A 12,529-nucleotide genomic window follows, 5' to 3' on the forward strand; every position below is an offset into this window, starting at 1 on the left:
TTTTTATTACCAAAATCCTATTTACAATTAATAACACGTTTCACCAACACCCAACCTTTGTTTTTGCCCTCCAACAATATCATAAGATTCACAACGCCACTCACTCCATTTCCATTGCTCCACTTTCCTTCGTCTACCATCTGCTCTCTCCTCCTCACCCTATTAAACAAAAACAGTCACACCCCGCGGTTCAACCGAACTGGTTTGTGTTGCTACTGCTAGCTAGGGTTTCTCTTCTTCGTTCTTCTTTCTTGAACCGGCTCGTTTCAGAGCCCAAATTAAATGGCTTCTCTCTTACCTTGTGCGCCGCCCAACATAGCTTCTACTCCGTTCGGGAACCGGACTGGGTTCCCTCTCCTGAACCGGTCTCACTCCTACGCTGTTCCCGCTTCGACCAGGAGCTTCCTCCGCGGGTCGCTTTCGGTGGCCCGGTTCGGGTTCAAACCCGGGTTCTTGCCGGAGCCTGACGCCGCCGGAGAGGTGTTAAGGGAGCTGTTCGATAGGGCGGAAGGGTTCCTCTACACGATTGCGGATGCCGCCGTCTCGAATTCCGACACAGCGGCGACGGCGACAACCACAGCCAAACAGAACAACGATTGGCTCTCGGGGATCACGAATTACATGGAAACTGTGCTCAAGGTATTGTTGTTCTTGTTATTTTTTATCCTAACTTCCAGCTCTTTTTATTCTAATGAATTTTTATTTGTTTAGCGTGTGGAATTTGGAGGGCATGATTTGAATTTGAATTTGGAATATGTGAATTCAGTATTTGGAGCGTTTTGAGCCTGCTAGTGTGAATTAGAATGGCGAATTAAGGGCTTGTTTGGTTTTATTTCCTGTTTTAATTCCATGTCTATTTTGTACTGCACTGAAGAAGATAGTGGAAACATGAAATGATAATTGAATATATATATATATATATATATATATATATATATATATATATATATATATATAAGACTAATAAATCTGAAAAGTGAAAAAAAAGAAATCAAACCATGCTTAAAAGTAGTTGCAGTTTAAGGTTAATGCATGGTGAAAGCGAAGCTAAAGGCGGTGCAATGCACTAGTTATAGTGGTTGGTTGGATTCATGGTGTTTGCTGTTGAAGTTGACAACACAACTCACAAAAGAATAGGGTTCCAACTGCTAAATATCATTATTTCCATTGTTGCTGTGATCCTAGCTGTGCAATTTCCTATAGTTGGTTAAGTTGTCATGGAGTCGATTAGACAAATTTAAAGTCAAGAGATGATGATGCTGATAGTGGTCAGGTCAATGAAATAATATATTCCACTCATATTGGAGATTGAAATTGGGTCAACAGAACAATATGTTACTTCTGCTAGTAATGAATGACACCTTCGTACATGAGTCTGTAGACTACATAACAGTCAACTGATAGTTGTTTTGTCAAACTTCCTTTTTTATTGTTTGAACTTTGAAGTTATGAAATAACTTAGTTACATATATGATATTTTAAGTAGATAACTACTTTGATTAACAATTGTAGTTGTATAATTATACTACTGCCATCATACACATTGCAATTATTATGAGAGAAGTGTTTTTTCAATTTTTTGGTAGGTACTCAAAGATGGACTTTCTACTTTGCATGCGCCATATGCTTATGGTTTTGCAATTATACTGCTCACAGTTCTCGTAAAAGCCGCCACCTTTCCGTTGACAAAGAAACAGGTTTGTTCCTGTTGAAATGTGCTTCAAACTCTCTAGTGTTGATGAATTGACAACATACTGAACTGATTGTCATTGGCTCTTTGCTATTGACTTTAAAAATGTTCATTACAAATAGCATTCTTTATAAATGTGCACAGGTAGAATCTGCCATGGCTATGCGATCACTGCAACCTCAAATAAAGGCTATCCAGCAACGTTATGCTGGTGATCAGGTATCTTTTATAGCTTCTATAAGTAATAACGTGTTTGGATTTTGATCAGAATAAAGCTACTATGGGAATATACTGGATAACTCTTCGGATAACTTTTGAGATATTGCTGGGCAGTTATAGCCATGAATAGCATTATTTCTCTTCCCCTGTGCTACTGGAGAATTGAATGAGCTGTTATCATTGCTGACAAAATTCCATTCTAAATTGCCCATGCTTATGTCTATATTTTGTCACTGTTACCTTTAACTGATAGGAGTGTAATTCAAATATCAAGTTTTATGCATTGTTTTGCTACAGGAGAGAATTCAACTCGAAACTGCTCGGTTGTATAAATTGGCCGGCATTAATCCTCTAGCAGGTATGTAGGGAATGATTGACTATATTACAAAATTTTTTATAAATATGGTCCTTGGTTTCCTGGATGGAGCCATCCAAAGCTTTCATATCACAAGTTCAGTTTGTTCTTTTTTTTTTTTTTTTTATATGATTAAAAGATATATGGAACTATTTGATCAAGCATTTTTTAGTCTATTGTTTTGGCTTAATTGGGTATGCAGGCATCAATTAATCCAGTATAATGCATTAATGTTCTATCTAAATTTTTTACTTAGTAATATTTTTGTCAATGTCTTTTCTCTTCTCCATAGGATGCTTGCCTACACTTGCAACAATACCAGTCTGGATTGGCCTATATCGAGCCCTTTCAAATGTGGCAGATGAGGTATCTTGTTTATTCTGCTGATTTGGTATCTGATAGTCTATCCATTGATGTGATTTTTTGGTCATATGAATCTATCTTTGATGGTTAATGCTGCCTTTTCTTTTAATTTGAAAAATAATTACAAAGGGACTCCTTACAGAAGGTTTCTTCTGGATACCTTCTCTTGCTGGTCCAACAACGGTTGCTGCTCGTCAAAATGGAAGTGGTATCTCTTGGCTTTTTCCATTTGTGGTGAGTATCTTTTGGAAAATAGAAAGTAAAACTACATATATTGAGAACACTACTTTTGTGGCATTGCAAGTACCATATTTTTTGTCTAGGGCATTGGTCTTCTTTCTGATATCATATAAGACCAAATTGTGAATTGTCCCATCATTTGTATCACTAATAAGAAGTATATTTCTTTATTTTTTTAGTTGACCAGTTTCAATGTTTCATGGTGTTTTGAGAATCTGTGTGATGTTTTTGAATTCCTTTGAGTGTGGACACATTTTATTGGCGTAGTGTGAGCAAACTAATGTTTTTGTATGTTAGGAGGAAAATGGAATAATGTTTAGAGTTCCGATTTTATTTTTAGCAACTTGGCTTGAAATACGACCATATTGAATTCTTGTGCTTTGTTTTAGGCATTCTTTACAATGTTTCCCTTGTTGGCAATGCTTATTCTGCTAAATAAGAAAGCTCTTCTATTGTATTTTTCCAATTTAAATAGTTACCTTATAGGAGAATTTCCATTTTCTATTATAATTTTTACACCCTGATACAAGAGTTTCCTTTTTGCTGATTGAGAGTTACACATGTTACAAGGAACCCTCCACTGTTGGGAATTGTACCATCTGGGGATCATATATACCAAATTAGATTAGTTAGCTAGTTAATATATTTGTGATCTAATAAGCTGTGGTCTCATAAAAAAGGCAAGGGAGTGTTTGCCTCTGAGTGTAGGAAAAGTCGAAAAGGCATGATAATTCTTTGTTTATGATTCATGTATCTATGGTGCATCACTCTTTCCTCTCTCGTTTCTTCAATGAATCAATGAATGTTAAATTGTTGCATCCTTTTTCTTAAGTGCAGTTCTTCATAATTATTTTTAACCTATGTTAAAGTTATTGCAAAAAGTTCTCTGCAATATCATTTTTTGTTCTTGCTGGTTCCATTTCAATTTATATGTGATTTGGCAAATAATTTAATTTAATTTTTAACTTCTTTTGCTTTAATCATTTAATTTCAGGATGGTCACCCTCCCCTTGGATGGTCAGACACATTGGCTTACCTTGTCTTGCCCGTGTTGCTGGTAGTCAGTCAGTACATCTCTGTCCAAATAATGCAGTCATCACAGGTCAGTCTTGTTATATGCACAACTAAATTATATACATGTCAGTTCCCTTTCTCAATATTTCCCTTGAACCTTATTTTACAAGTGTACAAGTGTTGAGCCATGGCCAAGTTATATCTTTAACTTAAATACTTAACATTTTTTCTTCTGCATCCATAGCCAGCCTTTCTAACTGAATTTTACCTTATTAGCTTAATCACATGTAACCGACTTACTCTCCTTTACTTTTATACAAGATTAAGAGAAAAATGTTCATATTAGTTTACTTTCTGTGTCTGCACATGAAAATGCATCTGGGTATATCTTATTAGCTGAGTTGCTCAACATTTTCCATGTCAACTTTCAGCCTAATGATCCCAACATGAAGAGTTCTCAAGCCATCACCAAGCTCCTTCCATTAATGATTGGTTATTTTGCTCTTTCAGTTCCTTCTGGACTAAGCCTTTATTGGTGAGCTTAATTAGAAGCTTATTGTTTGTCTTATATTTATATAACCATGTATCCGGTCTATCCATATTTACTTATTATGCTCTGTGCAGGTTAACAAATAATATATTGAGCACTGCTCAACAAGTATGGCTTCAAAAATTAGGGGGTGCAAAAAATCCTATAGTTCAAATTCAAGATGATATTATGAAGGATGACCAAATGAAGATTCCGAAGTCAGTACCTAAAGTAAATTCCACGAAAACAGAAGCTAGACAAGATGAGAAATCAACATCAGGGGGGCCACAACCTGGTGAAAGGTCGGTAATTATATAAGTAGCCACCAGCGTTTAATAGTGCTGTTATTTTATTTTCATTTTGTCCCGGACTTTTTGTTGCAGATTTAGGCAACTTAAAGAGCAAGAGGCAAGGAGAAGGCAACAAAGAGAAGAAGAAAAAAGGAAAGCCGCGGAAGCAGCATCTAAAGCAACTAAAGTATATGAGACTAATGAGATAACAGTTGAAGAGGAAAATCAAGATGGGGGTGATAATGTTGAAAATTCTCAGCATGTTAACGCTGATACTGATCCATCCACATCTCAAGTCACTGTAAATGGTAATCCACTAAGCAAAGACTTAGAAGAAAATCAGAATTCCACATATACACCTCAGAGGGAAAGTAATGAAGGTTCTCCTTTCAACAATGGAGTAAATAAGAAAAGTGTAGATGAGGTATTGTAGCATATATAGATGGTATTTTTCTTAACATTTGTCAGTTAAGGACATGTAAAAAGGTGCATCTTGAATTTAATTTTCTATTGCCAAAAGAATGAGGAATGCTTTTGGTAATCATCTCTGCTTACCTTTTTATGTCAACGTAATTGGATTGCGTACCCTACCTTTTTCTATTTGGCGAATTGTAAAATTTGTTCTGGAGAAAAAATTTATACTGATATGTTTCCTTTTGCAAAATTTTGTTCTTCAATCTTCAGTGAACCTTCTTATAGTGCTTTGCTTTGAATGCTTTCATGCTTCTGACATTGTGAATTGTTAAATTTAGCAATACATGAACCAGCTTAAGAAATTGCTAACCAAGTTTTCTTTCATTTTCTCTTTGCATTTCTTCATTGGTACAGAGGAAAATTTCCATTATCATCAAGATTTAGATAATTATTTCATAACACGCCATCGTGTACTCGTGTCTAATTCATGTTTTTACAGGAACCAAGGGAAGCATTCACAACTACAGCTACCACCAAGAAGCAACATCCTGAAGAAGAATCGGATCACCTGGCAAAGGATTGAAATTAGAACCGTAGAAGTTCAGCTGCTGGGAAATTGATTGGTCCCAATGCCATCTAGAATTATACACTTAAATGCAACCATTCTTGCAAGTTGCAATACGAGATGTCTCTGGTTAACTTCGTATATTATCACAGAAGTTTTTGGATTCAACAAGATTCGAGGTTTCTACAGTTGCTGTGTGGAGGTGGTTGAAGTTTGATGGCTGAAACTGAATCAGTGAATTGGCAGATTGTATTTTCATTTGTATTATATTTTAGGTCTTTTTTTTTCTCTTAATAAATAAGGATTATGAATTCCAATAAGAGAATAGCGAAAAGTTGGAGGGGATATAACATTGGTGGTTCTGTTTTATTTTATTTCTTTTTGGTCTAGAAAATAGTTATGTTCAATTCAAAATTTCAAATAACATCGAAGTTTGTATATGATATGATGAAATTCATAGCCCTAAACCAAAGCAATGATATGCAAATCCATTTTCAGGTGTCGAAAGTTTAGATATTAAAATTCAACTATCAATTACTGAGCACCAATGGAATTTGGTGTATTAGTGAAGATATGATTTATCCTTATACATACGTGGCCATTTTATTGTTTATGATATAAAGCCAGAATTTGTGCCAGAATTTAGAGCGGCAAAAGCATTGTGTATTCGAACAAGTTGTGTATTCAAATCTTGTCTTGTGTATATGACGAATTAGTCTTTGATCCGATGAGGTGAGAAATACTGGACAATCATGCTTTAAAATTGCCAAGCGTTAATTTTGAGTCAATTTTATGTTCCATGCATTGACCAGTACAAATTTTGTTAGTTTAAAACTTTCTGGTTTAATGTAAGTGTTTCCATCTTCCAACTTTCAAGTGACGCTAGCTTTAGAAAAATAAAGCATGTTGTGATTTAAGAATCAAGATAGTTTTGAAGTAGCTGCAAATGCAATTCTTGTCCGGTTTGCCAAGTCTTGGTGTTCTTGGTAACAAGTTATCATATATGCCCCGGAAACTCTCCCTTTTCGTATGCCATGTTTTGTTTGTTGACGCAATTTTTCCTCATTCGATGCTTCTTCTACCTTTTCGCCTAGGTTCCTTTTAGCCGACCCAACCTGTACATTAACTCAAATTTTATTTACAAAAATACTATTTGTACACTAAAATCAACTACTATGTATTTATGTATTTTAATATATATTCTATATATGACTGATTTTGATATATATCTAGTATGGTTATTTTATTTACAATAAGTTAAAAATTATATATGAACAATTTCATAATTATTGGTTATAATTATTCTTCTTAGAATATGTATTAAATTTGTCAAAAATATATAGAAAAAGTTGAGGTATGTGATAAAAGTTTAGAACATATTTCACAAGAATGAGCTTTTCGTGCTTTTGCAAACTTATGATTTTGGTAGATTAATGTGTGTTGAATTCAGTTAAGAGAAATATTTGGGGTCAATAATTTTGTTAATATTAGTCATCACATTAAGACTAATATTTTATTTTTATACTAATAAAATTTAGGATTTAGATTTTAGGGTTTAGAATTTAGTCTTTAGAATTTAGAGTTGGATAAGATTTGGTCAAAAATAATAAATTTTGTTAATTATATAATATATTTTTCAATTATTTTTTTAATAAATGTTTTGTTAACAAAGCTTTTCATAGAACTTCAAGTTTGTTATTTATTATTATTCAAAATTATTTAAAGAACTATTTTTATATTCTTCACAAATATATACCTAAGAAAATAAAATAAAATAAAATAATAATAATAGTAAAAAGTGGTAGTGAAGCATGTCTTTCTCACCTCTATGTGTGAGCGTGATGTGTGTTGTGCACATGCCATTCCAGTACGGTAACGTTGCGTGTGCGCCAAATTTTGGTTAGTGTGTTGAAGATTTATTATCACTGCAACTTCGGTTGACCCGTATCTTTAATATTTAAAAATTAAACTACCTTATCTTCTTGTTTCATTTAGTTTCATTTTGAAAAAAAAAAATCATCTGATTAAGTCATTAAAATGCATAATTCAATAACGTCAGGTTCCTACAATACGTAACAGCCTTACATGTAGAATTCGGAAATATAACACCTTCATGGCATTTTGCTATTACTACGTTTTACGTGTATCTGGATTAGGGTTTTCTCATCCGGTGTATTTGTAATATTCTATGAAACACAAATATTTGGTTGAAAGAAGATTCTGATAAAGATGTTTAAAACGTTTTTTTTAAATATTTGTTATTAACTAAAATTTAATACATATAATTAATTAAATTATATTATTTTTGTCAAAATTAGATCAGATTGATTTGGTAAAAAAATTGGTAAATCAAACCTTAAACCGATTTAAATTAATATTTTTTTTATAAAAGAATATTTTAATTATTTTTTATAATAAAAATATTATAATTATTTTTTATAAAAAATATTAATTTAGATTGATTCAGAGTATAATTTATCAATTTTTGGCCAAATCAATTTATCTGATCTAATTTTGATAAAAATAATATAGTTTAATCAAGTATATATATTAAATTTTAATTACTTGACATCTTTAAAAAAAGATGTTTTAAGCGTCTTTATCTAAGTAGTTCTCTTTGTTGAATGATACCCAAGTTTCAGATACATTTTAAATATATATTTATATGAGATGCATGCCATTTGTATTTAAATATATCTTAATAAAAATAAAAAATATTTTTTAAAATATATTTAGATATATCTAAATATAATCACAAGTTGGTATGTCTAATTTTATTTTTGACTTAAATAAAGTATTAAAACTGGTCATAAATGAAGTAAATATTAACAGATACAACCATAAAAGATAGTTTGTACTTAACACATCTGACTAATTAATCAATTGAGCGCTAAAACATGCAGTGTTATTGTCCAAAACATGGCGTTTGGTGCATAATGATATTTAAAAAAAGAAAAGAAAGTTGCGAAAAATTCTTCCATCGTCCTGGTTTTCCATTACTAAGTGTGTGCTTGTATTAATGTTTGCAAACGAAATTTTTATCAAATTGATTTTACAATCTTAATTTTCATTAAAAGTAAATTGGTGTAAACATAATTTATATTTGATAATTTTTATATCAAAATAAATTATAATAAAATAAATGTTGTTTAAATTATATTATTTAAAATTATATTTAAATAAAAATTATTAAAAAAACATAAATTTAGATATTTTTATATAATCTTATTCTCTAATTTTAGATATTTAAATAAATTTTATTATTAATTTATAATAAAAAGTAATATTTAATTATTAAAGTAAAAAATAGCATATAAAAATGATAAAATATATAATGTATTAAAATTAAAATAATACAAATAAACTAATAATTTATACTGTTAATGTAAATGAGATATTAATTTAAAGGATAAAATATATTTTTTTGTCTTTAATATTTTAAAAAATTTTTAAACTTATCTATAACATTTAATTTTATTTCTAACATATAAAATAAGTTTAAATTTTACTCCTATTATTAATTTTTTGACAGTCAATAATTAGTTAAATTTTTTTTAAATTTGCCCTTAATTTAGCCCTAACTCTAAAGTCTAAATCCAACTAAATTTGAACCTAAATCCAACATCCAAAAACTAACCTACCAAATTCCAAATCTTCCCCATCTTGCCACTCCTAGAGTCCTTTCACCTTGTCAGCCTCACCTTTCTCCTTCTCAACGGTCACAACCATAATATCCTACTTTGTCATTGTCACCTTTTCTCGCACTCTCACCCTTATCACTAATAACATTATCCATCACACTTCATCACCTAATTAAGATCACCACCTACTCTCGCAAGCCTGCCATCACCTCATCCTTCAACAACAACAACAAACCACAAAAGCATTCACATTTTCTTTTTTAAAAAAAAAAGACAAAAAAAATAGGGAGAAATTACTCTAAAAAGTCGTAGAAGGGTGCAGAAAATATAAAGATGCAATAGAACAGTAAACAGTGGTATATACCTCAAAATTATAGTAAAATTGTATTAATAAGTGAAGAAATTGAGTGACAGAACATAAGTAAGAAAGGAGACAGTAAGACAGTTATTATGAAGCTATAACAATGAAATTATTGAGGCAAATAAAAGAGTAGCAACCATGAACTCCCTGCAAGAACCTGAGAGAGGAAGAGAATTCAAGATGAAGAGACAAATACCAGAATCATCTACCGCCTATGATTCTCTAATTTTCTACTAATAGTGCGTCTTCTGCTGCCGCGTCTCACGCCCTGAACATTCGGACCATGCTCCATGTGTCCACTTTTACTAACTAACTCTGTCCTATATGGTCATTTTGCCCCACTATATTATTTTTCCATTTAGTTACTACTCCCTTGTTCGTTACATTACCCCGCTCTTGAACCTCAACCTTGTCCTCAAGGTTGAAATCTGGGTAAGTTGGGAGAAATTTTGTTGCATCCCCCCACGTCTTCTCAGCCCATGTACCTTGTCTTCATTGTATCTGTAATTGCTGCACTTTTTGGCCATGTTTTAAGATGACTCGTGGTCCACAATGGCATGCGGACTAAGAACAGGACCTTCTTTACTCGACTAGAGTGGCAATGGCAAGTATTGCTCATGTTGCTCGTCCCTAAATTTCTTGAGACAGAAATATGAAACGCATTGTGGATTTTGGCCTCAACTAGTAACTTTAGGTGATAAGCTACTAAACTCAACTTTCTGTAGATGAGGAGTCCAAAATAATGCATTTCCAACTTTTGGCTACGACGTAATGCGACAGAGTGTTGTCGGTATGGCTGGAGCTTAATCAATACTAAGTCTCCTTCTTCAAATTCCACGAATCGCCGACACTTGTCAGCTTAAGTCTTCATGAATTGTTGAGAGCGTAACAAGGTAGATTTAAGTTGCTCAATCAACTTGTCCCAAGCTAGCAACAGTTCCTATAATGGAATCTCATCCTTTGCTGAAATTTTATATTTGACCAAGGAAGGGGGATCACGTCCATATAAAGCTTTGAACGAGGCCATCTTTATGCTGTTGTGATAAGTAGAATTGTACCAAAATTGTGTCCACGAAAGCATGTCAAGCCAGCGCTTGGGATTCTCAAAACAGAAGCAACGAAGGTACATTTCCAAAGTCTTGTTCAAGACTTCACTTTACCGTCCGTTTGCGGGTGAGAGGCTGAGCTCATCGCTAAAGTGGTTTCTTGAGGTTGGAATAATTGCTGCCGGAATTTACTAATAAACACTTTATCACGATCGGAGAAATTGACTTGGGAAAACCATGGAGTTTAACAATGTGCTTGATGAAAGCATTGGAAACTGTCTTGCTATCAAAATCATGATGCAGAGAAATAAAATGGGCGAATTCGATAAGTCTATCAATCACAACCATGATCACTGAGTATCCATGAAAAGGAGGTAAGGATGTAATAAGATTCATGCAGATGTCATCCCATCCTTGGTGGGGAATAGGGAGAGGCTGCAAAAGCCCTGCTGGCTTGGTAGTTTCGGCCTTAGCTTGTTGACATATTAAGTAATTCTGGACATAATTTCAAATGTTCCTATGCATGTTTGGCTAGTAGAATGAGGAGTGGATCCGATCAAGAGTCTTAGCGATACCAAAATGTCCCTTGCCCAGACTATCATGGTGCTCATGAAGGATAAGAGGAATGAGGTTGCTGGTTACAGGAAGCACTACTCTATCCTTCCATAATAGAATACTATTTTGGACCGTATAATGTGAATTAACCTGCCTGTTTTGAAGACATTGCTGCCACAATTTTTACAATTGCACATCTACCTCAATTTTCGATTTAAGAATCCCCATCCATTCAGCATTGGGATGAGACCAAGCTGCAAAAAAATCTCATGAAAGGGTATCAGCGACAACATTTTTCTGCCCCGATTTTTACTGTATCTCATAATCATACCCAAGTAGCTTGTAGAGCCACTTTTGTTACTCAGGTGTATGTAGAGTTTAATCTACCAATGCCTTCAAACTCTTCCAATCAGTACAAATTATGAATTTTTTTCTAGAAAAGAATGTTGAAACTTTTCTACAGCTTCTGTAATTGCGTAGAACTCCCTACCATAAGATGATTGTTTTTGCAGCGAAGGAGACAAATTCTTTGAGAAGAAGGATATAGGATGCTTCTCTTGAATCAACACGGCACCAACCCCTGTCCCTGAGGCGTTAGTCTCGACTTCAAAAGGTAGCTCAAAATTTGGATGAGCTAAGACATGTTTGGATGTAATGACAGCCTTCAATCTGTTAAAAGAAACTGTGATTCCATTATCCCAAGTAAAGGCATCTTTACACAGTAAATCATTAAGAGGACTAGCTATGGAGGTATGGTGACGAATGAATCGACGATAGTACCTGGTTAAACCTAAAAATCCTCTTAGTTGTTTCACATTGGTTGGTTAAGGCCACTCCAAAATAGCTTGAACATTGGCTTTCTCCATGTGGACGCCACTGTCCGAGATAATATGCCCTAAATAATCAGTTTTATTGGTTCTAAAAGAGCACTTTGATAGCTTAGCATAAATGCATTCCTGCTGCAATAACTTTAACATAGTCTCCAAGTATTGTAAATGTAAAGTAAAGGAGGGGCTATAAACAAGAATGTCATAAAAAAAAAACACAAATTTATGCAAGTAAGGTTGGAACACATCATTTATCAAGTTCTGAAATGTTGCCGGAGCATTGGTGAGGCCGAATGGCATGACTAACCATCCATAAAGGCATTGGTGAGTGCAAAAAGTTGTTTGTATCTATCCTCAGGGCTTACCAGAATTTAGTGGTAACCAAAATGAAGATCAAGCTTGGAGAAAATGGAGGTGCCG

At 33.5% G+C, this 12,529-nt stretch overlaps 1 protein-coding gene across 1 annotated transcript; it reads left to right on the top strand.

The window, feature by feature from the left end:
* Nucleotides 1-66: 66 nt before the first annotated feature.
* Nucleotides 67-6,093, top strand: LOC130955914 (ALBINO3-like protein 1, chloroplastic). Its single transcript, XM_057882916.1, has 11 exons — nt 67-639; nt 1,587-1,697; nt 1,835-1,909; nt 2,207-2,267; nt 2,557-2,630; nt 2,757-2,861; nt 3,862-3,969; nt 4,313-4,416; nt 4,506-4,712; nt 4,794-5,124; nt 5,614-6,093. The coding sequence occupies exons 1-11, from the start codon at nt 283-285 to the stop codon at nt 5,695-5,697; spliced, it is 1,617 nt and encodes a 538-aa protein (XP_057738899.1). The 5' UTR covers nt 67-282; the 3' UTR covers nt 5,698-6,093.
* The last annotated feature ends 6,436 nt before the right edge of the window (nt 6,094-12,529 follow it).

Source organism: Arachis stenosperma, chromosome 10, assembly GCF_014773155.1.
Source record: "Arachis stenosperma cultivar V10309 chromosome 10, arast.V10309.gnm1.PFL2, whole genome shotgun sequence".
In the NCBI taxonomy this organism is placed as follows: Eukaryota; Viridiplantae; Streptophyta; class Magnoliopsida; order Fabales; family Fabaceae; genus Arachis; species Arachis stenosperma.

Coding starts and splice junctions, on each gene's coding strand:
- LOC130955914 (XM_057882916.1), top strand. CDS start 283: ATGGCTTCTCTCTTACCTTGTGCGCCGCCCAACATAGCTTCTACTCCG. Junction 1,910..2,206: donor AACGTTATGCTGGTGATCAG/GTATCTTTTATA, acceptor GTTTTGCTACAG/GAGAGAATTCAACTCGAAAC. Junction 2,862..3,861: donor CTTGGCTTTTTCCATTTGTG/GTGAGTATCTTT, acceptor ATTTAATTTCAG/GATGGTCACCCTCCCCTTGG.